The following is a 27,380-nucleotide window of genomic DNA, read 5'->3' as shown; positions in this document are numbered from 1 at the left end:
GACCTGTCTCATAACATTGAGCAGCTAAATGTAGACCTTTACTCAGTGTCATATTAATGAGCTTTAAAACTGAAACCATGAGAAAATGAGTTTTTTTAGCCTGGGAAACTTACTGGTTTGGGGCTTTTCTATGCATGACCTTTAGATTGCCTTAGCTTTCTGTTAGTGAGCAACTAGAATATTTATGAATGTTTTCCTGAAGTTGTTCCATTATAGCTTGCATAATGAGTTCATTACCTCTTCTTATGTGACAGTGATAATCATTTATCCCCTCTTCTGTTACTACATTTAAAGTACTGTGTTTCTTTTAAATTCTAGAGAGAGGAATTTAATTTCAAGTTGTACACTTAAGCTAAATTTTGAGTGTCAAGAATATACCTTTATTACAAGATGTTTTCTTCATTTTTCCAAGGCAGATACAGAAGTTAAAGAACATTTACTTATCATTAAAATAATTTTGAGCTAAAATTACTTTTTGCTGATTATTGCACATATCTTTTTTACAGTAGCAAAGTAGACTCCTGTAAAGTCTTAGTTCTGAATTAAAGATGTAAAGTAGAATCCAGGTTAAGTTGTTCTGTACAGCTTGTGACTCTTTAGGCTTTGTTTCTTTTGTTTGAGCAGCCTGTGAGTTAAAAGAATGCTCAAGTGCACTGTTTTTATTATTGCTGTAAATTTTACTCAAAGCTTGCGAATTTTTTGACTGTCATTTTATAGTATTCCAAAATACAAATTCAGTGAATAGACTTTGCACTGTAGTTGGAGATTTGAAATGTGGAGCATCCTGAGGGTCAGTTTTGATAAAATGTCCTTGAATTTGAATTGAATATGCAGTTTAGAATGGTACATTGTTTTGGTTTTCTATTTATGACAATGCAAAAATTTTGGGTCCACCAGGCTTATGTTTCAGTGCAGAAAGAAATACAACTCTAATTTATTTGAAGTTTGTATATAGTCAATACCTACTCAATGTTCTCTGACCTTCAATAGGAATGATATGAAAACTCTATGATAGACTCCTCTTAGATTCCTCTTTTTCCATTTTTATTTTTCCTGAAGACTGTTGTTCCCAAATATTTGGTGGCTTGGGTTCCCTTTCAACTAGTAGGCAACAAACCCCTAGGAGTAATCTTTGAACCTTAGGAGACACGGGGGAGAGGTGGGGGGAGAGATCATGTGGTGCTGAGGCAGCTATTGTCCTGCAGGAGCAGGACTTGGGTGTCTCGAACAAACCTGGGGCTTGTTCCTGCCTGATGCCACCGTCAGCCTCTTGAAGGTGACTTGCAGAGTAATCAGAGCATGGAATTAGGGTGCAAGGAGCAGAACAAGTGCTGTTAGTGGGCAGCTGTGCTCTGATGATTTCTAGAGCACTGAATCCTAGACTGAAGAGGCTGTATTTTCCTTCATGAGTCACAGGGTAAGTGCCTCTATAGCAGTCCCTTTGGAGAAGCTGTCAAGCTGTGGATGTAGACAGCTGATTCTATATTCTGATTCATATATCCTGTTAAAACACCTGGGTTCTCCAAAAACATTCTCTCTCTGCTAAAATAATGTCTAACTACTCAAGCATGCTCTGTCTAGTAACAGTCTACATGAGCTAAATACTTACTTGTGTATAGGTCAGTGTACTTCCAAAGGAAAGAGCCTCAGACTTCTTTCCCATAAAACCCTTGCAAAAAGAGACTCCATGAATGAGTGGTGAAGAGCTCATGTTACAAGTTGTGGTTTATTGGTTTATTTGGGGTTTTTAATAGGGGAAGCAGTAGAGAAGTGAGGGGGAATGGGAACCTTACAAACATAATTGCACTTCAAACACTTGCTAAAGTGTCAGCATCAGTAATATATTCTTGTATCTGTCATTGTCACTTATTTATTATGTGTATTGTGAATTTCAGTCTGAATCCAAGCTTTTCAATGGCTCTGAGAAGGACATCTCTCAATCTTCAAGCAAACTTACAAAAAAAGAATCTCTCAAGGTGAATTAATCTCCTAGTAACTCCTCATGGGCTGTAAATGCATTCACGTAGTTTTATCGTATTCGCTGATGAGAAGGCAAAAATGCCAGATAATGATGAGACTTAGGTAATATTTAAGTATTGTGAGAAGTGCTGTTGAGTTTCTTCAAATTTTACTGTATTTTTACTTGAATAATGGCTTCTATAATGCACTCTTTAACATGGCACAAAATTGTGGAGTAACTCAGAAGATTGTAGATTATTTCAGATTGGCAGAGACCTCAGGACATCTACATGCAATGAAATGACAAATGGAATTAGAAAAATTGTAATTTGAATGCATTTCTATTACTTTCTTCCCTCTGTACTGTATCAAGACCAAATTCCACTGTTTGGTAGATACCATTTCAGGAGAAATGTAAAATTATTTGACCTTAAATGAGGGAGATACATTGCTCCAAATTTCTCCTGGTGGGGGGGAACATAACTGGTGGGTAAAGACCATGGGTCAGATAATGTACCTGTATATTGGAATTTGGTTTGGTTGGTTTTTCCTCCCCTTTGATTCTAACAGGAGTTTCAAAATCCTCAGTTTAAAAATAAAATTCCAGAAGAGTCCAAAATTGTCTATGTCCTAGCTGCTCTTGAAGTAAGAGTTTGCACTTTCAAGTCAAGTCAAATATTTCAATTATTTCAAGTCAAATACTCTATTTTAAAGCTGTTTTTCTATATATCTGTACTGCAAATTGAATTTAGCAAGTTTTTCCTCAGCTTGTATTGGTCAGTACTTTTTTGTGCTGATAACTGCCTCAGGGCTGTGACATTGTGAACATTTTTATTATTATTTGCAGGTTCAAAAGAAAAACTACAGAGAAGAAAAGAAGAGAGCCACGAAAGAATTACTTAGCACAATCACGGACCCCTCAGTTATTGTTATGGCTGACTGGTTGAAGGTCAGAATCTGAGTTGAAGATGGAGCAGTTCATTGCTTGCTGCTTTCTGGCCAGAATGGAAAAAGCTCAATCTTTTACTTGCTGTTAATGTTTTTCTACAGGCACAGCAGCCGCTAATTGCATCCCAAGGTCCTTGTGCTCAAATCCTAGTGGACCAATAGAAGAACTTAGCACCCCCTTACTGCAGTCACCCTGGTCACATTATTCTTGTGTGCATAGCCATCAACTTGGGATGAGTTGGCTATGCTGTTCTCATTTTGTCCTTCTCTTACGCTTTGAAGTGGCTGTGTTACATACGTAACAATTGCAAAAATGATTCAGTTAGATATTTGAATGCAGGTTTCTTTGTGTATTTCTGATAGTTTTCCTTTCCTCTCTTAAGAATTAGCTGGTAGTGCTATCTTAAAAATAGCAGTTGATATTATCAACAGTAGTGCAGCTGAATTGTCATACTTCCCATCTCTGGATGCGTGCCTACCCATTTGAAGAAGTGAGTGTTCATCAAGACAGAAGAACAAGTATAGCTTTATATTCTTTAATAAACCTGGGTAAACTCTTGAAAGACCTGATAAACTTTGCTTTGAAATAAAAGCTAATCAGTTTTAATTTTGTTGAGGGGGATGGTTTCGGTATTGACTTCACTGAGATACAACTGTAACTATTTATCTTACAGATTCGTGGTACCTTGAAAAGCTGGACCAAACTGTGGTGTGTACTGAAACCAGGAGTGTTGCTTCTTTACAAAACTCCCAAAAACGACCAGTGGGTAGGAACAGTGCTGCTGAATGTTTGTGAACTCATCGAGAGGCCTTCTAAAAAAGATGGCTTTTGTTTCAAACTTTTTCATCCTTTGGAGCAGACCATATGGGCTACAAAGGTTAGTGGTAGCATGTATCTTTCTTAAGGGATGACTAGCATTAATCAGCTATGACTAAAGACAACCTTAATGCAAAGCTGAACTGTGTTTTCTGTTTCAACTTCAGTGGTGTTGATTCTGAATGTAAGCCCTGCACATCTAGTCCCATTCAGAAAAAAAATTTGATTTATGCTGCTGTCTGCACTTAAAGAGCTTCAGAAGTGTGGTGTGAAAAGGGTTGCCATTAAAAAAGGTTAATGCAGTCACTGGCAATCACATGAATTAAAGGAATGAGTGTTTAACATTGTATTTTACACCAGTCAAGTTTGAGAAATTAAGGTGAGATTTGCCAAAATAAGAGTTAAAACATTTATTGGTGTCCAACAATATATATTCATATAACAAAATATCACCTTAGTTCAATTTACTCAGTAAGAGTCAAAAAACAGATTACTTGCTTGTGCAATCATAGCTCATACTGAAACTTGTTAGCCAAGGCTGTTTGTTTTTCTTCTAATGTTAGGAAGATACATGTTTTCATTCAATTCTGATGTCTGTTTGCCTTGTCATACACGGCATAATACTGTGAGCAGCTCTTAGTGTGTTGAAAAGCACAGGAGTGTTCTGCTGAGGTTTATTTCAATATCTTGTAAAGATCTTTAATGCTTGCTCTTACTCACTGTTTATGATCTGATAAACTATTGTAGTCCTTGTTCTTTGTTTACATGTGGAGAGGGGATGTGGAAGCACAGCACAAGTGAACATATTTTCCTTCTGAAATAACCCCTTGCTTCAGATGAAATTACTGTACAATATTAGGAGCCTTGTTATAATTAATTAATTATACTCTCTAAAATATACATCTTACAATCTCAAAATTAGTAGCTCTTCTAAATCTTAAATTGATACAGATGTACTCTCACGTCTGTAGAATATGCTGTGTTAAATTTGCCATCCTTTTCTTAGCAAGTCATTCAGTATAATTCCTGATGCTTGTGGTCATTTTGGATTGTGATCATTTATTAGTGTTACCTGATTTTCCAAACTTAGATCAAATCGCTTGTAGTTTCTTTTGAATAATTTTATTTTATTGTTGCTTAGGTAAACTTTTCAGTAATTAGTGGTGATCTCACATTTGCAGAACACAAAGTCCATATCCTTTTCCAAAGCTATAGCATTTGGTGTTAATGTGTTTTATTATGATACGTATACATACATTGCAAAGTGGTGGCCTGTCTGCAGAGGATCACAAATCAGTCTTATATTTCTTTATTGCTTGGCAGTGAGAAATGGATTTGTTTGTTTTTTTAAATAGATATTTAGAATTTAGAGGACATGCCCTACCAGATTTTTACTTTTTTAAGGTAGGTCAAATTTTGAACCTGAACAAATTGATATTGTCCATTCTAAATGTGCTGAGAGCTGGAGTGGCGTTTGTTCATTTTGGTATGGCTATTTGCAGTTGAGAATTACTGGATTCTATTAGATAAAAGGCCTTGAAGTTGAAACCCTTTTCTGCCTTGTTTACCTAGTCAACCATAATGTCCTAGTTACAGATTTATTGTTACAAGGCAAACTTGCATAAGAGTAATAGCAATTGACTGATCTAGAGTAGATTTACCAGAAAGAACCTCAAGTCCAAGGCAAATTGAGCCTTGTTTGCAGTTAGTGCAGAAAGATAGCATTGCAAAAAACATGTATAGAGGTATAAGTACTGCAGGAGATTTTCTGACTTGAACACATTACCCATGGTGTAGTTCTGGCAGACTGCAAATTCTCTTCTGCAGTAGTTTGTGGTGAGTCACTTCACATGCTCCCTTAAGCCTGTTGCTGTGGTCTTTGATGTTCCTCCTGCACTCTGAGGTAGCTGATGCACTGTACCTGTTCATCTTCCTCGTGTGCCTGGTCCTGATGCCGTTTCAGTTTTCTGAAATTAATAATTAGACAAGTTAATGCAAATATTTTTTTCTGAGTAAATTTAGTCAGGTGTGACTGCATATCAGTTTCCATTGTTTTCTTTGAAACAATGTTCATGGCATTTGAGTTTTATTGGCATGAATATTCTGTAAGAAGTAAACTTCAACATTTTTTAACATAACAGAATTTTTAACTTGACCATTGGCTTGGAGTAGTAGCAGCATTCCATCAGAAACAGAGACAATCCAAATAAAGTCACCCAGCAAACAGAAATTAATGTGCCTCTTGTACAGATCACTAATTACTGGAAATTGGTTTTGAAACCATAATGGGCGATACCAAAGAAGAGTATCCAGTGCTGTTGGAACAGTAACCAATTAGAGGAAATCATGATCATGAACAGTTATATAAAATGAGTCAACTTACTTAAATCTTTGCTAAAAATTACTCACTTGGTTTTAATCAATATACTGTTAAAACAGTTAGGGAGTGTAACTTTCTTGAATTAAAAAAAGAAGCAAAACCAGACACCAAAATCACACTTCATCTCTAAACTGTAGTTGTTTGGTACAAAGTAGCCTACCCTAAAGTGCCACAGTATAAACCCAAAGGGCAGATCTCATGAGCAGAAGTCTGCCCCAGTGTTCTGTGACCCAAGAGTTTCAAGGCCTTCTGGTGGATGAGGACTTTGCTCAGTGCTGGCAGCACCCCAGCACATTGCCCAGCCCCGCCTGGTGTGGTGCCATGGTGCTCTCCCCTCCTCAGATGACACTGGCCTTCTTCCCTGCCTTCCCACCCTTGGGGTGAGGAGTGGTCATGCATTGGGGTTGTCCCTCTTGGTTCTTGGTACCCACTAACTCCTAATCCCAGTGTTGCTGCTTCACCAAAGACTTTTGTAGGCACACCTTCCCACTCTCTCAGAGGAAGACTGAGGTTTGGAATCTTGTTTCTAGCACCCAATTGCTGTTACTCTATACTGACTCCTCAGGAATTCTGAACATCATTTACACCAGCACTAGCTTGCCTGTATTGGTATTTAAGTCCCACCAAGACTACTCCTTTACCTGCTTCTCACCCTCAGAAGTGTTCTGGCTGTTTCATTTGCTTGCTTCTAAAATTACCTGCCTTTATCTGCTTTTGCTTCAAAACTTCTGCTGGCTTTCCAATTCCCTCTTCTAAGCCTTATATTGGCTTTCCATTAGGCTTCTCTGGGGGAAATCAGTAAAGATCAAAGTTTGTTAACTCATCAGTTAGGCAGGCTTAACCCAGCTTTCAGCAATAGTTTCAAGTATGTTTAATACAGCCCTCTTTGCCTATCAATTGTCTTAAAGTTACCGTAGATAAACTTTTTTTTTTGGAAGGGACTTTAAAATGGTTATTTAACATTTTATTCCAAAATGAAGGTTGACAGAAATGGAAAGTCTTTTGAATTTTTTTTTTTTTTTTTTTTTAATGTGAACTGTGAAGAACTTCACAGTTGAAAATAAAACTTTGGCAAAGTCCGATTTATTCACAAAAAACCCCAACCCAACCCCACCCCACCCCCCCCAAAAAAACCCACACCCAAATCAAAAACAAAAAAACCCAACCAAACTATTTTTTTTAATCCCAAAGACCATTCTTTTGAGAAGTGGGCTTGAATTGGGTCCTATACTTAGAATGAAGTCCTTGAAGAAACCCAGTGAAAGAGGGCTGTCCATCTTTCCATTCATGTCTTCATTAGATGTTGCTGAGTAACAGTAAATAGCCCTGCAGTGTGTCAGCTTCTTACTACATTGAATGATAAACTGTAAAACTGAATTAAAATATCTGATGCTTTTTCTTGTTTTGTGTATTTCAAGGGCCCTAAAGGTGAAGCAGTTGGTGCTATAACTCTGCCATTGCCCACCAGTTACTTGATCGTCCGAGCCGCTTCAGAATCAGATGGTAAATAGATACTTCACTGGTTTTCAGCACTGACTACAGTTAGTTATGAGAAAGATGGTTTTAATTGTCTTATCATGTCTGCTACAGCACTTTGATTGTAGTTTGTTGTGAAGGCTCTCCTTTAATTTAGAGCATTCAGTTATGGTGGTACTAGTACATTTTCATGGTTCTTAAAGGAGAATATTGACTTGAAGGAAAAGCTATGTAGCTCCTTGCTGTTGTCTTTTGTTGACTGGGTAGAGAAAGGGGAAAGGGTTATCTGTGATTTAGCTATATTAATGTTTGTCTAAATATCAGCTGCCTGTGTAATGGGCTAATATGGATGTATTCTTATTAAAGCATATATGTGTTAAGTGCAGCAGTTGCACAGAGTTCTAGTAGTAAAAATTCCTTCAAAATGTCATTTTGTAAACACCCTTCACTGGGAAGATGGTGATCAGTGCAACCACCTTGCAAAGTTATAATGGGGAAAAAAAAAAGACTGTTGTGTAGCTCTTTCTAGCATGTGCCTTTCATCTACTAGTTAATTAAGCATACCCCTGCAGACTTTAAAAACAGGACTCTTTCTTCTGTATTGAGAAATGGATTAGATACATGGAAATTAAGTAGTAAGAAGGGAAAAGAACATCTAAATTTGTTCAGTTACTTTTTGCCAAAGAAAATTAGAATATCTGATTTTTATCTTTTGAAATGTTATTTATACACTATCGTTATAGCTCTTTTTTCATGCTATTATCATATTACTTGGGTAAATTTTTACAAATGATGCAGTTACTTAGTCTTCAGAGCTAGAGCAGGGCTGCAGGAGTCTTTGGGGGTATTCCACAGTCATGGCCTGGGTGGAACCAGGCTTTCATTAAGGAAGAAATGCTGGAATATGCTCTAACAAAATCATGATTTACCTTGCTTGTCCTGCCCTGAAGCATCCCTTGTACCAAAGCTGGGTGGTTGTGAGATATTTTTATGTCCCTACCAGACTGTAAAATCCAATGCATGTAACATGGAACAACTCTGAATTGTGTCTTCAAAGGCAATGTAAGCAGGCCCAAAGGACTAACTTTCCCTTTTAGGAAACTAGTGGTATAATTCTGTTGCATCTTTAATTTTTAGTCTAATACTAAATTTGTCTTCAGGCAGGTGCTGGATGGATGCTTTGGAGCTAGCACTGAAGTGTTCAGGTCTGCTTAAACGTACAATGATTAGGGAAGGTAAAGAACACGACTTGAACTCCTCAGCCGACAGTACTCATGTCTCTTTCTATGGTCTGATTCGTGCTAACAACTTACACAGTGGAGAAAACTTACCGTAAGTGAATTAATTACTAAGCCTGATTGCTTTCTGGCAGAACCTTGTAGGGATAATTTCACCATGGGGAGGCTAAGGCTGCAGTTTCTGTTGCTCCTGAGTTCTCTTTATATGCCTTATTTGCAGTGTGTTTTATGCCCTGCACATAAAATGAAAAAATCTTTTTTCATGCAAAGCGGATCCAGGGGAAAGTTTGGTCCAAGGAACTTGGAGTATTGCATCAGTAAGTTTAAGGACTCAGTTAAACTGTTCAAAATAGAAAAAATTAAAATTTTAGGGTGGTCTCTTTTTTGTCTCTTGTTAGCTTCAGCAGAATGTCAGAAGCTTAGTACACGTGACAAAAGGTGGTAGATGTGAATTTAAGTTGCTGTTTTTTTAGTTAAAGAAATAAATTATGCTTTATTTAAATGGTTTCAGCTTGAATCATCAGATGTATGTATAATAATTCAGTTACCTTATGATTAAATGAATAAAAGTTAAAATTGTCTTATATCACCTGATATCTAATGTCTGAGAGCCCTTGAGTTACTCCCTGGTTATTTCAATAAAAACTTTCAGCCCAATTTTTGTGAGCATATGCTTTTGTGGAAATAAATTACGTGTAGTGAATAAATGGCTGTAGTGGGTTGACTGTGGCTGGATGTCAGGCACCCACCAAAGCCTCACTACCCTGTGCAGTTGGATAGGGAGACAAAATTTAACAAAGGATTCATGAATCGAGATAAGGACCAGAAGAGGCCACTCACTAAATGCTATCATGGGCAAAACAGGCTTAGGTTAGTGATATTAACTGAATTTATTACTAACAAAATCAGAGTTGAATAATGAGAAGTGAAACAAGACCTTAAAAAAACCTCCTTCCTACCCCTTCCTCCTTCCCCAGAGGCACAGAGACAGGGAATGGGTTTCCAGCTGCTGCTCGGGGAGAGGAGTCCATCATGGGGTCCCTCTCCCAGGGATAATGATAATTCTCTGAACTTTTCCAGCATGAGTCCATCATATGGGCAGCAGTTCTCCACAAACTGCTGCCATGTGGGTCCCTCTTCCACAGGGGGCAGTTTTTGAGGCACAGACTGCTGCAGCATGGGTCTCCCACAGGGTCACAGGTCCTACCAGGACACTGATCCAGCGCTGGCCTCTCCCAGCAGGTCTGCAGGTCCCTGCCAGGAACCTGCTCCAGAACAGGCCTCCCACGTGTTCACAGCCTCCTCTCAGACATCCATCTCAGTAACTTTACACCAATTCGACATACTTTGTGAAGATTTAACTGTCCATTTGTCTTTTCTGGGTGGGCAGGAATTCTGTACTGCTGGTACAAGTATGCTCTCCCAGAGAGGGACTGGGAGAAATGCAATTCTTTTCTTTTGTGTAATGCATAGATAGTCTGAGAAAAGAACAAAAAAGGCAAATGCTTGCCCCCTGCAACAATTAAAGACCTGTAGTGGTTGAAGTTCGCCAATTTGAGTTTCCTGGCCAATGCACCAAATAATGTAGTGGGTTTAGCAATGACTAAAATTGTCAATGCACCTACTAGAATTATTTACTCCTTTCCTGCTGTGAGATATGAATTAGGAGGAGGCCAAAGCAGGCCCAGAACTTAAAAGGTATAAAGAAAACTTTATTAATAGAACTAAAAGAATAATAAGATTCAGAATAAAACCTTTAGAACACTTCTCCTCCCCCTGCCTGACTTCTTTTTTTCCCAACTGACAACATAGAGACAAAACCTGGGATTTTCAATCAGTTACCACCTCTACAATAGTCTTTCATCAGTTCTTGTAGGGAGAGGAGTTTGTCTCACCAGGCCATGGAGGTCTCCAAAAATTCTCTTGTGACTTTTTAATTTCTACGAATAACAGCCGTCCGGAAAGTCTGCAATTCTGAAGTTCCTCACGTTTTCACAGCCTCCCCATAGCTGAGTTAATGGGCCATGTCAGCTTATGGGGTATTATTTTAAGGATGAGCTGCTCATATGTGTCCTGGTTGAGCAGGGTCAGTTCTTCCTGGTTGGAGAACTGGGTGAATGGCAGAACTCAAAGGGGTGTAGTGAATGGATCTTCATCTGGCTGGTGACACCAGCTGTGTCCCTCAGGGCTCAGTCATGGGCCTGTTCTGCTCAGTGTTTTTATCAGTGATCTGGATGTAGGAGCTGAATACACTCTTAGGAATTTTGCTGACAATACCAAGCAGGGAGGTGCTGCTGACTCTCCCAAAGGATGAGAGGCCTCACAGAGGGATCTGTGTGGATTGGAGAATTGGGAAATCATCAATGGAGTGGAATTAAAGAAGTCCCAGTGCCTGATTCTGCACCGAGGGCAGGGTAATGCCAGGCACAAGAATAAATTGGCAGAGGAGTGGCTGGGGAGCAGCCCTGCCCTCACAGTGGCCCAAGGCTGTGAGGCAGTGCAGGGCCAGATGAGGGGCAGTGGGAAGGGGCCAGGGGGTCTGTCTGACAAGTGGGATCAACATGGATCAGCAGTGAGCCCAGGCAGCAAAGAGGACAAACCCCCATCCTGGGGTGCATCAAACAAACATTACCCAGCTGGTCAAGAGAGGTGATTATGCCACTATATTCAACATTTGCGTGGCCTCACCTTGAGGGATGTGTGCTGTTCTGGGCCTCAAAATTTAGAAAGGTTATGAAGGTTTTTGACTATGTTCTGATGAGGACCAACAAATCTTGTTAAAGAGCTGGAAGGCATGGCCTGTGAGGAGGGACTGAGAACTTTGTCTCCTTCTGAGAAAAGGAGGCTGAGATGCAAACTGAGCTCTCTTACAGCTTTTTGAGGAGGGGAACTAGAAGGAGAGGTGCTGAACTCATCTCTCTGGTTTGAAAGCATAGGAATGGTTTAAAGTATAATCAGAAGAGTTTAGACTGGACATTAGGGAGCAGTGTTTTACCAAGCATATGGTCAGACACTAGAACAGGCTTCCTAGAGATGTGCTTGATCTCCCAGGCTTATCAGTGTCATTTGAAAGTTCAGTGACAAGGGTGTACCTCCAGTATGTTTCCAGCAAGACTAGTTTGAGACTGCTGCCACCTCAGGCTTGATACTGGTAATTTTGGTGTGTATTTTATTAAGATCCTGGTTTGGAAACAATGAAATTATTTTGTAAAGTTAAAGATTCATTTAGCCTTTATTTTTTAATAGGTTAAATGACAGTGAAATGGAAAGGCATCACTTCAAAGATCAAGATACGTACTCTGACAAGTCTGACAAGGAAAATGACCACGACCACGAGGAATCTGACAACGATGGTTTGGGGAAAAGTGAAGAAAGTGATAGTGACACATCAGAGCGACAGGATGATTCTTATGTTGATCCAGAACCAATTGATATCAAGGAAACCATTTACTTAGAACAGAATCATGAAGAACTTGGGGAGGTAAAAGTGCTGTTGATGTACTGAGCAAGCAGTTTCTCCAAATAGCAAGCTGATGTTTTAAGGGTCAGGCTCCACTTGAAAGCTGACTTGCAGGATTGGCTTTCATATTTTCAGCAATAATGTATAGGAAAGGTTCTGTTCACCCATATTCTGCTCTGCTTCGCCACTCTTGTGCTGAGATTTTAACAGCAGTAATGAAATTGCCTAGTGTATTGCCCAGACAGAAGGTACAGAAAGGGCCACCTGCAGCAGAAGTTCATCATGACTACTTGTTCTTTTGTTGTTAAACTTCTGTTTGGGTTTTATTAACTTAGACCTGTTCTTTTCTTTAAGTAAAAATCTTTGAAATTAAGGTTTGAATGCAACCTGACACTTCTTTTCTTCCACCTGCAAGAGAGAAGTTAAGCAGTTGTAGTCTGCAGAATTTAGTGGAAGGCTTGCTGTGCTTCTGATGTCACCTTGCATTCTAATGATTCCCCAGAGCTGCTATTCCACTTCTGCCGGTTGTTTTATGTATTTGCCTGTACACGGAAATATGACAGGGATTCGTAAACCAAAAATCTTGGTAACAGAAATCAAAATAAGTCTTTTCAGAAATCTCCTCTTTCTCCTTAAGAGAAATGACTATGAGATTTTTTTTTTTCCTACTTATGGAACTTGAATATCTTACACTTTAGTACTTTCTAGTACCATGTCTAGACAGCAATATTTGAGAAAAAGCTGAGGAGTTTTAAGTGACAAAGTTTTGAGTATGCATTTTAGAACTGTTCTGGAAAAGGGGATGCCTTTCCTTGCTTTCCCTACAACCATTGCTCTTGATTTCAGCAACTATATGGGATAATATCTTCCCTCTTCTTGGACAGAAAGGAGCATGGAGTGTGGCTGCTGGTTTTGCTCAGTTACCCCTAAGTTGTGTATTTTTTTTTAAGGAAAAGCACTGATGGTGCTGACTGATCCCAGGCAGTAAAAAGCGTAGATACGCCATCTTTTATGGTTGGGAAGAGCTGGAAGAATGACCAGCCCTTTGGTGTCTAAGTTCTGCATTTGAGAAGAGAGGAATGCAGGTGATGCCTAGGGAAGGACTAAGGAAGGATTTCTGAACCACATTCTATCTCAAATTTTTCCAGCCTAGAGATAATGTAAACAAATGCAGTTTTTAATGCTGAATACTAGATCTATCATACTTCATTAAAGATCTATCATAAGTGCATTTATAGAAACTTGATCTAACTTCCATAGTTGCTTCAGCATCTCAGAGTGGTTTATTTTAAGTATCCATTTCCCATTCTCACTGCAACCTTAGAATGAGTTGACCTGTCATTTGGAGGATTGTTTGCTTTGTCCTTTCTGTAAGCAGTTTTTTTGGTTCATCCTAGGCAGGTGAGGCTGCTCAGACAGAAGAAGTGTCAGAAGAAAACAAAAGTTTGATTTGGACACTGTTGAAGCAAGTCAGGCCAGGAATGGACTTGTCCAAGGTTGTACTGCCTACATTTATTTTGGAACCTCGCTCTTTCCTGGACAAGCTGTCTGATTACTACTACCATGCAGACTTTCTGTCTGAGTAAGTCAATCCAGTCTCTGGTTTTCATCCTTACCATTTTTTAAAATTAAAACAGTGTCAGATACTGTCATTTTCTGAAAGCTAACTGCCTTGAGAAGTCATATCATAGATCTTGAAGTCTGGCCCTTCTTAAAATTTAATAGTAGTCATGTTGCAGGTGTTTCTGGTTTAACTTCTGAAGACTGGTTGAAAGACTTCAGAAAATTAGTTTAATTTTTTTTCTCCAAGAAGCATATTTTAAATGAGAAACCAATACTAGTTAATTTATTTTTAATACAGTGTTATTTTCTGTCCATATTTATAGTTGCCTGCTCAAATGTAGCTAATAAATTAAAGACTGTAAATTGAAATATTATTCAGCTCAGAGCTCTGCATGTTAGCAGGCTGGTAGTAAAAAGATACCAAAGTAGTAAACCAAATAGAAGAACTTGAGTGGGGGTGGGACAGAATTTAATGTTGCAAAGAACAGACTCAAATATGGAAATACCATTTCTGGTATTTTTGTTTGACTTCAATTTTCAGACAATTATTTGAAAACTTTAAATTTGGTGAGATTGGGCTGAAAGTTTTACAGTAGTACAAATCACAGACCTTCTTTTAGTCAGCTCATACATTCAAGATATGTCACAACAATTGATAGTATAAGTGATGCAATACTGATACTTGATCTGTGTGTTATGTTTCACAGAGCTGCTCTTGAAGAGAATGCTTACAATCGCATGAAGAAAGTAGTGAAATGGTATTTATCAGGATTCTACAAAAAGCCAAAGGTATACTTTCACATATTATTTTGTCTTTAGTCATTGTGTCTAGTTTGAGGACTCAGGAATATGCTGGAGTAAGTTTTTCTTCTTAAATTTATACTTTAATGCACTTACTAAAAAATCAAAGTTAAGTTTGCGTTGTTTACAGAAACACATCATGGAAATTTTTGGTCCCTAGCCATTCAATTCAAGCTATATTCAGTTGCATTTGTCCCTTGGAGTAGAAGTTGAATTAAATGTTTTTTTACAAAGTTGAGCCAGCTCTATATTTATCATTCTTCAGTGATATAACAGTCTGAAATTGGAGGACTAATGTTTCCACTACATCATTTAGCTTTGCAGTAAATATTCTTCATAGTCGTATTGTTGGGAAATAGTATTGACAGAAAGTACTTACTACCTAACTTAGGATAAAAGCTCTGTAATAATTCTGCAAAACCAAAAAAAACCCTTACACTCTGTGCATCCTTACGTGTAGAATAGTTTAGTTGATATACTGAATGGATGATTTCCTTAGAATGAAGAGCAGACTAATTGAGCATAATATTCAAATGATGAAATCAAGTACCATGTACTTTAGCATATATATGATAATGATTTTTTTTCCTGTGTGTCTTATCTTCAGTGATAGACTGATAAAGTGTTTTGTGACTTGTGTAAGTGCACAGTATGGTTACTCTCTATTCAATTTCTGTTTAGGGACTAAAAAAGCCGTACAATCCGATACTTGGAGAGTTTTTCCGCTGCATGTGGATTCATCCAAGGACAAACAGCAAGACTTTTTATATTGCAGAACAGGTAGATGCAATAACTGGAAAAAATATTTTAAAGAAAAATAAATGGATTGTATATTTGTGCTAGTTAAATGCTATGGTAGTTTCAGAAAATATATTGAAGTGTTCAGATAGCATCCTAAAACCTCTCCTGGTGAGCATAGTTTTCTTACAGATGTCTCTTTTAAGTGTGTCTTCCTAAAGAGAGGGAGGGAAGAAAGTGTTTCCAGTACTTCTGTTCCTCTTCCCCTCAAACAATTCATGTGCTGATTTTCTTAATTCTTGAAATTCAGTAGGTGATTGCTTGATCTTTATCTCTAAAGATTTTAGTCAAACTTTTCATGTATTAACTGCATTCTAATACGTGCAGCCTGAATTTTGCATTGTCACTATTAGCTCAACATTTATACTATATTTACTATATTGCTTGTTTTTGTTTTTCTCAAATATGTGGGTTGTTTTTCCAACAGGTGTCACATCATCCTCCAGTATCTGCCTTCTATGTTAGCAACCGTAAAGATGGTTTTTGCCTTAGTGGTAGCATTCTGGCCAAATCAAAATTCTATGGTAAATAATGGGGTTTTTTTTGCTTGTATGTGTATTGAGGCATGCACGTGAGCTATGTTTTGTGGATGAAAGGCTTTTAGAAGAGTCAGTGTTTTGGTTGTTGTATTGTCCTTTCCTTACAAAGTTTTTGCGACTTCAGAATTTTAATTTCTATTTTTGAATGTTTTCTATGTTTGAATATTATTTTTATGTTTTAGTTTTTAATTGGAGAACGCTATGTATTAATGTGGCTTCACTAGACAGGGTAGGTTGCAGTGTTAAATATGCTGATGTTCTTAATTGTATTGCTTAGTTATTATTAGGGAATGATTACTGATGTCTTGCAGGGTGAGAAATATGACAGTCTGTCTTTGAATTTCAGGGAATTCATTATCTGCCATACTAGACGGAGAAGGACGGCTAACGTTTCTAAACAGGGGAGAAGATTATGTAATGACAATGCCATATGCCCATTGTAAAGGTAGTGGTTTTTTTCATTCTATAGATGGCAAAGTTACGAGAAAAGAACTTTGTTATTCTAAATAGTTCATTTTTCTAAATAATATGCTGTGTTCTAAATAATGTGCTGTGTTCATGCCTGTCCTCTGGAGGAGAGTGTTCTGAACATTGGCAACATTGGTGGCTCTAGGCTTCCACATATTTTATCAGGAGAAAAATACACATGTTGTTTCAGCCATGATTTAATTTTTGACACAGGAAAAGATTTTTTTTCCTAACTAGTAAGAAATAGTAAAAGCAGATATACATATATAATTATCTGTCACTACGTGACATTAATTTACTGTTTGAGTTGCCTTTTTTTAGAGCAGCTTTGAACTTTTCCACTATTTTCCTCTAGTAAACATGAAAGGCAACGTAGTATCTACACCACAGTGTAATTTGATTAGAAATCACATTATTATAAATCATGAACATTTGCTCTTAGTTTCACTATGGGAAACAAGTCAGTGCTTTGTAAGTTTTCTGGAAGGTAATAGCACAAAATAGGTTGCAGAATTGCTCATTTTTAAGCTGTAACTTAGTATTTTCTACCCATATACTCCAGAATTCTCTTTTAGAATACACAGAATCACACAGGAAAGGTCATCTGAAAATACAGTTTTTCCTCTGGCAGAAGCATTTTTACTCTAGCAATTGTACCCAAGTAACTTAGGGGTTTGGTTTTGTTCAGTTAAAAACATTTGTTTTAGCTGGAGGTTTTTGAGGGGGTTTTTTTGTTGGTTTTTTTTTTCCTCTTGCAGGAATTCTTTATGGAACAATGACCTTAGAGCTTGGAGGAATAGTCAACATCACCTGTGAGAAAACTGGCTACAGCGCAACAATTGAATTCAAACTCAAGGTTAGTGAATGCTGTGAGTGGGCACAAGAAGGAGAATGAACATAATGTCCACTCACATGAGCTAAACAAAGGTTTGTCAACTACTTCTAGATGGCTTCTGAAAAATGCATTTGCCATCCTTGAGGTGGAAACTGATTTAAAGCTGAAAAAACAGTTTTCAAGAAGTATGCACATGGAGAAGGAAACTGTATTCAGTTGAAATTATAGGGCAAACATTAAAGTTGGGAATTGTGTTAACTGACAATTTGCCTTGTCAGTCCACAGGATACATGGGCAGCCTGTCAAAAGGCCAAAGAAAATCCCTGGCAATTGTTGTTGTTTCTACAAAATAAAATCTCTAGTAACAAATGGTCCTTGGCAAAGCTGTGAAATTAGTGTAGCAAATGACTGTGTCCTTCGGGATATTGTCACTGTTTTCTGCATGATTTTCTGTTTTCTTTCCACATATGTTACACAAGACTTTTACTCAGAAAATCTTTTCAGAAGGAGGAAATAAGAAACTACTTACTCTGGTTTTACACTCCTTTAATAGGTAGAATATAAAATATTAAAGATACCAGGGCTGTTTACAGCACATTTCATAAATTCACATTTTTCCTTAAACAAAATATAAGCAAAAATAAAATGTTATTAAAAGAAACATGAAACCATTTCCTTTTGTTTTGCAGCCTTTTTTGGGTAACAATGACAGTGTTAACCAAATATCAGGGAGAATTAAGCTTGGCAAAGAAGTTCTGGCTTTTTTAGAGGGTCACTGGGTAAGTAGTGAGTGATGCTTTTTTATAAATTCTGGCTGATGGTTGAGACAGGTGAAACTAGCTCTTAAATACAAAAAAGACTCACATTTAAAAAAAAAGTTAAGTACTGGTTTTGCAGAAACTATTCAAGCAAGTATAGAATCAACATTGTTCTATTGGCAGCTCTTAAAAGGTGGAAAAGAGCACATTTAAGTAGTTTATGAAGTAGATGAAATGTTGCTTCAAAATGAAGCTTGTGAAATATTTTGGTATATGCATGAGGGCTATTAAAGTTTTTTGGCACCAGCATGAAATATTTAAGGTTATTTCAGTTCTGGTGAGGTGACATGGCATCACTCATTTTTGGATGTGGTAATGATTCCATTGCACCTCTGTTCCAAGCTAGAACCTAGCAAAGAGGGTGGAAATTGAATTTTAAAGTTAGCATATCTAATTATTCTTAACTGCATGCATTCTAAAGAAAATAAGTTCTTATTACAAAAAAAAAAAAATAAATAAAAAAAAAAAAGTCTTATTCCTTGCTTTTTTGTTATTTTGGCACTCTTTGAGATAATTACAATGAAGATACCAATCATATCTGTTACAGGACAGTGAAGTTATTATTAGTGACAAGAAGACAGGTGTTTCAGAGACATTCTGGAATCCAACATCTGATATGAAACAGCGTAGATTACATAGATACACTGTGAAGTTTGAAGAGCAAGATGACTTTGAGTCAGAGAAGTAAGTTCACTTTAGAACCATGTATTTATTTTACCAAAATAAAACTCATAATCTTCTCCAAATTAGAAGAAATTATCATTACTTTCCCATGTTTGATGATACTAGCTTTTGATGATAAAAGTAACATTGTTAAATATAAGATCATTATTTATTATTATTATTATTTATATAGTTATATATATTTATTATTATACCTTATAATCAGGAAATCTTGATATAAATGTATATAAAATATCTATTAAAATGGTAATATGGGTAATTTGGAGGGTGGTCCATTTACTTAGCCTATAATTGAGGAAATTGTTTGCAATTCTTTCCGTGAGCCAGATTGTGACACTAGTGACTCTTGTGTTTTGTTCATTTGTCAGGCTTTGGCAACAAGTGACAAAAGCAATAAATAATAAAGACCAAACAGAAGCTACTCAGGAGAAGTATATTCTGGAAGAAGCTCAGAGAAAGAGTGCCAAAGAGAGGAAACTTAAGGGTGAGGAGTGGACATGCAAGCTGTTCGATCAGGATCCAGTCACAGGAGAATGGCACTACAAATATGCTGAGTGAGTCCTGGAGTGCTTGGTAATGTTGCTGAGCCTCTTCCTGTGGTTTCAGCAACAAAAGAACTAATACATATAGCTTATTTACGTATAGCGATATAGCCTTGCTGTGTTACAGATTTTTTGGGGGCATGGGAATTTGGGGTGCATTGTCCTCCCTTTTTTCCCCCTAGACTGACCACAACATCTACATAGATTTTCCCAAACTGGAAAATATGATACATATGGGCATACCAGCTGGAAATCAGAAAATCTAGTGTCTGAAAATAAGGGACAATCCTGTGCTTAGCTGGATTGAGCCATTTAACTTGCTATATATTAGAATAATTCTGAGACTAGCAGGTTGACAGCAATAATTAATGCTGGGATCAGGTAGCTCTGCCTGACTGTCAAATATGTCCTGGACAGGAGTGTCTGTGAATCTCTTTGTGTAATGCTGTGAGTCAGAAGCTGAAGATGTAGCTGTGTCCCTGACTCCTGAAAGGATGCATTCTGTGTCCTCACCAATGTTTCAAAAGTCAACTTGAAGCTGAGCCCTTCACTAGTAATGGTTTTCACAGAGCACCCATGTTCTGCTAAGGTTTTTTTTCAGTACTCAGCTTGCTTCTGTATTGTAGGGTTTGCAAAAGTAAAATAGCCAAAGGTGATACACATAAAGTTAAGTAACTTTGAACCCATGGTTGCTGGAAGCATGTTTCCATGGCTAAACCTGGGAGGCCTTTACCTTTCTGTTCAAGAATGGAGATATTGAGGTAATGGCCTAAGTGTACGTACAGGAAAGAGTACAAAATCCCAAGCATTCTACATGTCTCCAGCAAATTTGCAACTTGGAGGTTTCCTGGAACCAAACAAGGAATCTGTGTGCTCAACAACTCTCAATATATTTATTTTCCATGAATTTCATTGGTTTCTTATTCAATTTGTGCAGACTTTCATCACTGAAAACATCATACAGCAGGGAAATTCCCCAACTAGACTCAGTGCTCAGTGAAGCACTCACTCTTGGTTTGAATCCTCTAGTGCTGTTGATGGCTCTTCCTGTTGGCAGAGTTGTGAACAGTCGATCTGAATTGACAGCCCGTACTCTTTAACCCTTTGCAAAACCATTAGGAAGAGAACCATACCTGAAATCTCTTAGACTCAACCCTGCAGCTTTAAGATCTATCTTGTTAATATGCATTATTTCTGATGTCCTTGAGGCCTTGTGGTTCAAGGATGTGCCACAGAAATTTTGCTGTGTGCCAGAAAGCAGTCTGCGCTGACAGCATTCCCTGGAAGAAGCCTCTCTCTCCTTTCAAGCTTATAATGCTGGCTCACCACCTGGTCCATGTAGAGAGCAGTCTTCTACACTTACTGTCAAAGACGTTCAGTGAGCTGGAGCATTTGTTAAGGTATCGGGATTATGGATTTAGCATCTGGATTACAAGTAGAGAAGAGAGCAATGCCTGGTTCTTAACCCATTTACCTCAGATGACATTTAATTCAAGTCAGGTTAAGCTAAGATGTAAGTGCAGGTCTGTGTTCACAACATCTGAAACAGCTACAGCTCTTTAAAAGGCATACAGGAGGACACGAAAGGAAATCCGTGTTTAATCTACTCTCACTGAAGCTGTGCGTCAGAACATCCTTCCTGCAGCTCACTTGCGGTTTCTGTCCTGAAAAGTCTGTCATCAGTGGTGACGTTGGTATTTTCCTTTGACTGCTTGTTGCTCTCCAGTGAGCTATGCTGTTGTGTTATTTTTAAAATTCTCTAGCAGACTGTAATTGGTAAAGCACTCTTAAAAATTCAGTACAACAAAACTGTGCATAGTGTCTCATGAAACCAGTCTTGATTAGCATAAGCCACTTTGGGGTGAAAGTAGGTTTCAGGCAATTGATTCTTAAATTCTGCTTCATAGGCATCTTTTAAAAGGACAAAAAGAAAACAAAAAGCTGTCTAAAGATTTTTGAATTCCCCTAATTTCCCTGTAGTTGTAAAATAATAACTGTATCTGAAGCAGGAAATCTTTCCATGTTTGCAAATACATATGATTGGCAAAAAGAATTCATAATATTGTTGGTTAATCTAACAGTTTGTGCACAGTTGTGACCCCTGTCAGCTGGCTGGGGGTTTCATCTGGACTTGAAGCTCATTTTTTAGCTCTATTGGCCCTTCAGCTTAAGACTGGACCATAGGTAGAAGATAAGATCATGATGCCATATCTGATTTCTATACAGGGTGAGTTTTAGCCTCTTCATATGGAGTAGTTTCTGAGCAAGGAAATATTTCTTATTTAAATTGTTGTAATGTTAATATTATTTACTTTGTCTAGTACCAGACCATGGGACCCTTTGAATGATATGATCCAGTTTGAAAAAGATGGCACAATCCAGACAAAAGTTCGACATCGGACACCAATGGTATGTTCCAGTTCTGACAGCACATGCAAAATCCAGGAGCTTGTATATGTTATTCATTATGTGTATATAGATCATCAGAGCAATGAGGTTAATGGGAAATGTTAGTATCCTACAAAAATGTTGTTCACACAGCCCATACAACATCTTTCACTTCTGTGTTGCATCCTAAGCAGTAGAAATTTACTTGGTTGGATAGGAATATAAAATACGCAAACTTGAGCTCAGCAGTTTAATGTGTACTTTCCCTTAGATGGGAAGGTGCACAAAATTCAGACTGCTATTACATAAAAAAATTTAACTCGTACTCCTATTAGATATTGTGCTCTTAACTATCATTGTTGGAATGTGCTGCTTTGCTACAGTTCTGGTTCTCTGGAAATAACCCATAAATTCATCAATTTTAGGTTACTGTTCCAAAAATCAAACGAAAGCCAGCCAGTCAGAAGAAAGGAGAGTGTGGTTTCTCATCCCCAGAGCCTGATAACCAGGATTCCTCTGGGAGTGAAGGTACAAAAAGATACATTTACATATAGAAATAATAAATTTATGTGACAACTGAAGAGTTCAGTGTCACACATACTCCTCTTATCTCAAATGTTTTTATTATGCTTTAGATCTATCCAATGTGTGAAGCACATTCTGGAAAACAAAAGGAACAGAATGGCTCATGTTTTTAATTGCAGATTTTCTTGTCTTTTTAAATGCAGTGTAGATAGACTTAAGTGCTGCACATACTTGATATCTAGGGGAAAAGAATGGTGTTTATAAACTGTTTTCTTTCTTAAATGGTTAATTGATTTAATTTGTAGATTACTATGTGGCTAGAGGGTAGATTTTTGTTGTTGATAATATTTGCAGAAGCTAAACAATATGATGAGTGTTCAAAAGATCTTTCAAGCATTTAAGTTGCTGTCCTGTGGTGTAGGTGACTCTGAAATAAAGTTTTCAATAGAAGCTAGTTAGAAAATTTTCTCCTCATTTTTACTTCAGCTTTAGTTTGTCATTCGTACTTTGTTCCTTTTATGGCAGCAGTTACTTCAGTCAATTATATCTGGCTTTTGTATCCTTCTAGCACAACTTTTGAAGCATAATACAAGAATAAGGAAAAAAGGGACAGATCTTGGTGAACTGCAGGGTGCCATTGAGTCTATAAAGGACACACAGGAAGACATTAAGAGGTAGTACTAATTAAAATGCTTTAAAATGGTTTACAGAGTAGTAATCTCATATGATTTTTTTTTTGCCATAGAGGCTGGTATGTATCTTTACTCTTCTCAAATATTCATTGCTCATTGATGTTTCTTAGTTTTCCCCTAAAGCTGCCTTCTGTAGAGGGCCCTAACATAGTAAAAAATGTCAAATTGTCTAGTCGGTAATTTACAGGATATTGTGTTCTGTCTTACAGGGAGATCATGGCACTACGAAATAGAGTTGCTTCTTATTCATCACCCTGGGACTACCATTCCTTGCAGTTTAAGCACTATGTCTTCATTGTACTCATGGTTCTGCTGCAGCTTATCATTAATTTCTTGTTCAAATAAGTGTGAACAAGGGCCTTCTTGAACTCGAATGATCAAACTGTTACTGGGGACCACATTTTAAGCTGGACTTTAAATGATGCAATATTATGTAAAAGAACCGTGTAGCAACAACTTACAGAACTTTGCCTCAGTGTTCATGGTTCAGAATCATACTTGTGTCTACCCAGTTGCAGTAAGAATTGTGTAAGTGCCAGTACACTCTTGCTCCTGGTGTGTGCCTCTGTCTCGCAGTCATACGACATCAGCCTTGTGTTTATATTGCGTCATACCGATGAATCTGCACCACAGAATAGATCAAGTTAAACATTGAGGTCAGACCCCATAGGTAGGATGTGATTCCTATTATGGTAGAATGATAGACAGGCATTCTTCATTACATATAAACTTATCATTTTTGTAACAAAGAAACTTTTGGAGTAGCCAACAGCTTTTGTATATGGCTTTGGGTGTTTGGAAGTAAACTTTTGTTTAAGGTCAAACAAATACATTATTATATGAAAAATTATGAGTGTTAGGAAATGGCAAGTAAAAAGCTAAAGTCTTTGGGAAATCTGCAACATAATGTCCTTGATTGGTTTTGGAAGTATAAGGTTTTTATCCTGAATTACTATAAGCTTGTAAGCCAGCTATTTTATAGTTTTAAAACTTTAGATTTATCATAAAAACATTCCCACATCTACTGTACAGAGCACATTTTTAACAGTAAAACAGCCAGGGAGGTACTGTTTTGGTCTACTCTCTCATGAGTTGCAAATGTCAAGGATTTCTGGTATTTTTGTAAGTCTTGAAAAATCTACAGCTTTGGATTTACATTTGTGTATGGCCATGTCATGGTAAGCAGACAGACTGCTGATGCCACAACTCATGGTTATTTTTGAAACAACATGTGGAGAGGTGTGCTTAGTGTGTAGCTTGAGCTCAGTCTCCGAAAGGCAATGTAGAATAGGACTCAGCTACTGTCATGAGTAGACTTGCAAATGAAAATGTGTGTGTTTACACAGGGAAAGGTCAGAAATTGTGTGATGGCTAACACCACATATCTCAAAACAAATAAGAAGAAAATCCAAGTGTTTGTGAAATCTCTCTTTACTGCAAGTATATACTACCTACCAGAATACATGGATGCACCTTCTTAGTATGCTGTAGCCATACAAATTCATGCAAAGCTTAAATTCAAAACCAGGGTTTCTAACATTTTTTATTTGAAGAAATATATGCATGTATAGAATTTGTAAAATTCCAGCAAAAAATGTAGTGCTGGTGTTTATCTGGCGAGTTCCCTGTGCCAGTCAAGCATACCAAGGCAAAAAGGGGCTGTAGAAATGAAAAGGTATTTTCAGTACTCCAGGTGAGACAACAGGAGGATGAGTGGCACAATGGACAGCCAAGTTCGATTTCAGAGGATCCTCTCAGAAATCAAATCCATCCTGGGCAGTGGAACAGTTTGAAAGTCATGTTTGGCTTTTTGCCATGGCCAGGTTATGCCTCTGCCTTGGGCAGCCTACCTGACTCTCCAGGTGATCTGCCTTTCTGTTCTGCATCAGCCTCACTAGTATTTAGTGAAAATACTGTTTACTCGTTTATCTGTCCAGCTTATATATTTCTGTGGCTGACACTTTCATGCACCTCCCCTTCTCTTTTACCTTTCCTCTTCCTTGGGTCTCAGCTGTGTACAAGTTTATTGTGTAAGCAGTGAACTTCAGCATATTTCGTACAGCTTCACATCAGCATGGTTTGGTCTTGAATAATTTCTCTGGAACATGTTATGTTAACCAGACCTTGTAGCCATGGGCAAGACCAAACCTGGTTAGACTTGTAATAAATCTACAGCTGATGGGGCAAAATTTGTGAACACAGAAAGTCCGTTCATAAACAAAGTAATTACGAATGCTTCAGTCTCTAAATGGAAACTGAAGTTGTTACCCATGTATGAAATGGAACTAGGAAAGCAGAGTATTACGGCATTCACTTGAACATTCTTAGCCTGGAATTTGGCTGTTCATTATTGCACTCAGAGTTCAAAGCTTCATTTGTCTTGAGATCCATTGCAAGCCTTTAAACATACTCTGAACGTGAGAATAATCCAATGAGTGAGATTTGGGCAATAACTTCAATCCCCTAAAATAGTACTCTGCTAAATTTGTGGTGCTGAAACTCTTGACTGATAGTTACAAGCTTTTATCTCCCTTGTAAATAGTATCCTTCTGCCTTTTCATGCTGATTTTTTCAATCACTTCTATTCAAGAGCAGTAAATAACACAGTCTGCATGCATTTTTACATGGACCACATGGTAGTAAGAGGATTTGACCCAGCCAGCTGGCTGGCTGGCAGTTTGGTGTTGGACAATGACAGACTAAAAAGATACTCCATAGCTGAAGTTCATGCTCAACTCAACAGAACAGAGCAAAACAAAATCCTTATGCTTAATTTCCTTTTCAACTTATTTTTTAGAGCTGAATTCCGTTGAAAAAGTGGTTTTAATGATGATCTGGAAAGGTAAAGGATATGTGATGAAACTTCTTGAAAAGTAAAATTGCAGACTTCTGTGAGACTTTATGATTGGATAAATTCTGAAAAGTACAGTGAATACCTGGTAATTCTTATTTTGCTGGGATTTGTATGTTCTCTCATTTGAATAGAACAAAGAAACTTCTTCCCTAATTTTTACTGTACAGTTGGTCACAGACAGGTATGGATCCTTTTCTTTAGTGTGTCACCATTGTCCTCTTTAGCCATGATGTACAGCAGACCTTGACTACTACCTGTTTAAGACTGAGCTCTGCACATGTATAAAAATTGATTGTACAGTTTGCAGATGTTTGAGGGCTGTGGCCTTCTAGTTTTTAAAGTTTATAACAGCACTTGTCTTCACATTTGATTTCCAAATCCTGTTTTGTTTGGGTTTCTTTCCTTGTACAGGAAATATCTGCAGAATTTACTGCCATATGGTTTTGTTGGGTTGGTTTGTTTGTTTTCAAATGCACTCTATGCCTTTAATTTGCCATTTAGGTACCGGTTGCCTAATTGGGTACAGATAACCTAAGCTAAGAAAAAGTAAATATGCCATGTGAAATGCAACAAGTATCATTCTCAGTAGATGATGTTTCTTGAATTTCATGTGTTGATTCCTTTTAAATAGATGGTATTAATTGATGAGGGTGTATAGCCCAGTTTTCATGTCCTTCCTCCCACTTGTGAAATCTCACAAATTTATTGGCAAGGGTTTCCTGTAAAATGTAATGGTTACAGTTACTTTTTTTTGTTTGTTGTTTGCCGCCCTTCTGTGCCTTTGGCAATTTTCTTTCTTCCTAGACTCGTGTTTATGAAACAGATTGTAATTCAGTGTTTCTTGAAGGCTGTTATTTTTAGCTATTACTATTTTTGTGTAAATAATGTGTAACAAAAATTCTGTACATCTCTTAAGTTTTAATTATTTTTATTTCAAGAGTACCCACAAATCACAGAAAATTTAGCAGATATTCAAGTATTGTAAACAGTGCCTTCTTGATGGGTTTCTATGCTGTTTGGAGACATGTAAAGATTTGCCAGATTTGTGCCATATATAATATCAGACCTTTTGTGAGGGCTGTTGTGTTTGAGAACTGATGTTCCTGCTTAGTCAGACTCCGGGGGTGGGGAAAAAATCAGCTCTTGAAACATTACACTATTCCTTCTTTTCTGGATGGTAAGGATCTGGGATGGGTATAGTGAAGCTGCACTACTTTGTGGTAAGACAGAAAGAGCTCGAACGCTGTAACTTCAAGGCGAGATTATTTAGGCTTTTTCTCCTTTCTGTCCTACCCTGACCTTTGGCTCTGCCAAGCGGGAAAATCAGCCCTCAGGACACAGCACCCGCTTCCCCGTCCCGCGTGTCCCGCCCTGTCCGGCACCCGGGATCCCCGCTTTGTCTGAGGGCTCTGAACTGTTACGGGCCGGCTCCAATAAAGATGTGTCGCACCTCCGCGTCTCTGGGCTCTGTGTGCCGCTCCCTCTCCCGCCCCTCGGTCCCCTCAGCGCGGGGTCCCTGTCCCGCCCCTCAGCCGCTGCCGGGGCGCGGCCGTGACGCGCGGCGGGCGGAAGGGGCGGCCCGGCCATGGCGGCCA

The 27,380-nt window shown here is 38.0% G+C and overlaps 1 protein-coding gene across 10 annotated transcripts in view; it reads left to right on the top strand.

Annotated features, from left to right (window-relative positions):
- The window catches only part of OSBPL8 (oxysterol binding protein like 8), an 83,592-nt gene extending 56,350 nt beyond the window's left edge, over positions 1 to 27,242 (top strand). For 8 of the 10 annotated variants that reach the window (XM_015628260.3, XM_015628259.3, XM_015628264.1 and 5 more), the window contains 19 exons: positions 1,896 to 1,976; positions 2,807 to 2,908; positions 3,582 to 3,785; positions 7,523 to 7,607; positions 8,741 to 8,912; positions 12,065 to 12,299; positions 13,676 to 13,860; positions 14,549 to 14,630; positions 15,324 to 15,422; positions 15,868 to 15,964; positions 16,326 to 16,424; positions 17,206 to 17,303; positions 17,972 to 18,061; positions 18,648 to 18,784; positions 19,153 to 19,338; positions 21,648 to 21,735; positions 22,140 to 22,242; positions 22,808 to 22,913; positions 23,141 to 27,242. In XM_015628260.3, coding sequence (XP_015483746.1) covers positions 1,896 to 1,976; positions 2,807 to 2,908; positions 3,582 to 3,785; positions 7,523 to 7,607; positions 8,741 to 8,912; positions 12,065 to 12,299; positions 13,676 to 13,860; positions 14,549 to 14,630; positions 15,324 to 15,422; positions 15,868 to 15,964; positions 16,326 to 16,424; positions 17,206 to 17,303; positions 17,972 to 18,061; positions 18,648 to 18,784; positions 19,153 to 19,338; positions 21,648 to 21,735; positions 22,140 to 22,242; positions 22,808 to 22,913; positions 23,141 to 23,276 — 2,385 coding nt within the window. In that variant the 3' untranslated portion in view covers positions 23,277 to 27,242. Of the gene's footprint in view, positions 1 to 1,215; positions 1,418 to 1,895; positions 1,977 to 2,806; positions 2,909 to 3,016; positions 3,399 to 3,581; positions 3,786 to 7,522; positions 7,608 to 8,740; positions 8,913 to 12,064; positions 12,300 to 13,675; positions 13,861 to 14,548; positions 14,631 to 15,323; positions 15,423 to 15,867; positions 15,965 to 16,325; positions 16,425 to 17,205; positions 17,304 to 17,971; positions 18,062 to 18,647; positions 18,785 to 19,152; positions 19,339 to 21,647; positions 21,736 to 22,139; positions 22,243 to 22,807; positions 22,914 to 23,140 lie in introns of those variants that run through there. The other 2 variants (XM_015628267.2, XM_015628268.3) reach the window with 2 other exon arrangements.
- The last annotated feature ends 138 nt before the right edge of the window (positions 27,243 to 27,380 follow it).

This window comes from Parus major, chromosome 1A (genome assembly GCF_001522545.3).
Source record: "Parus major isolate Abel chromosome 1A, Parus_major1.1, whole genome shotgun sequence".
NCBI classification, from domain to species: domain Eukaryota; kingdom Metazoa; phylum Chordata; class Aves; order Passeriformes; family Paridae; genus Parus; species Parus major.
Note: the sequence above shows the minus strand (reverse complement) of the source record. Positions and strands in the feature narration are given on the sequence as shown.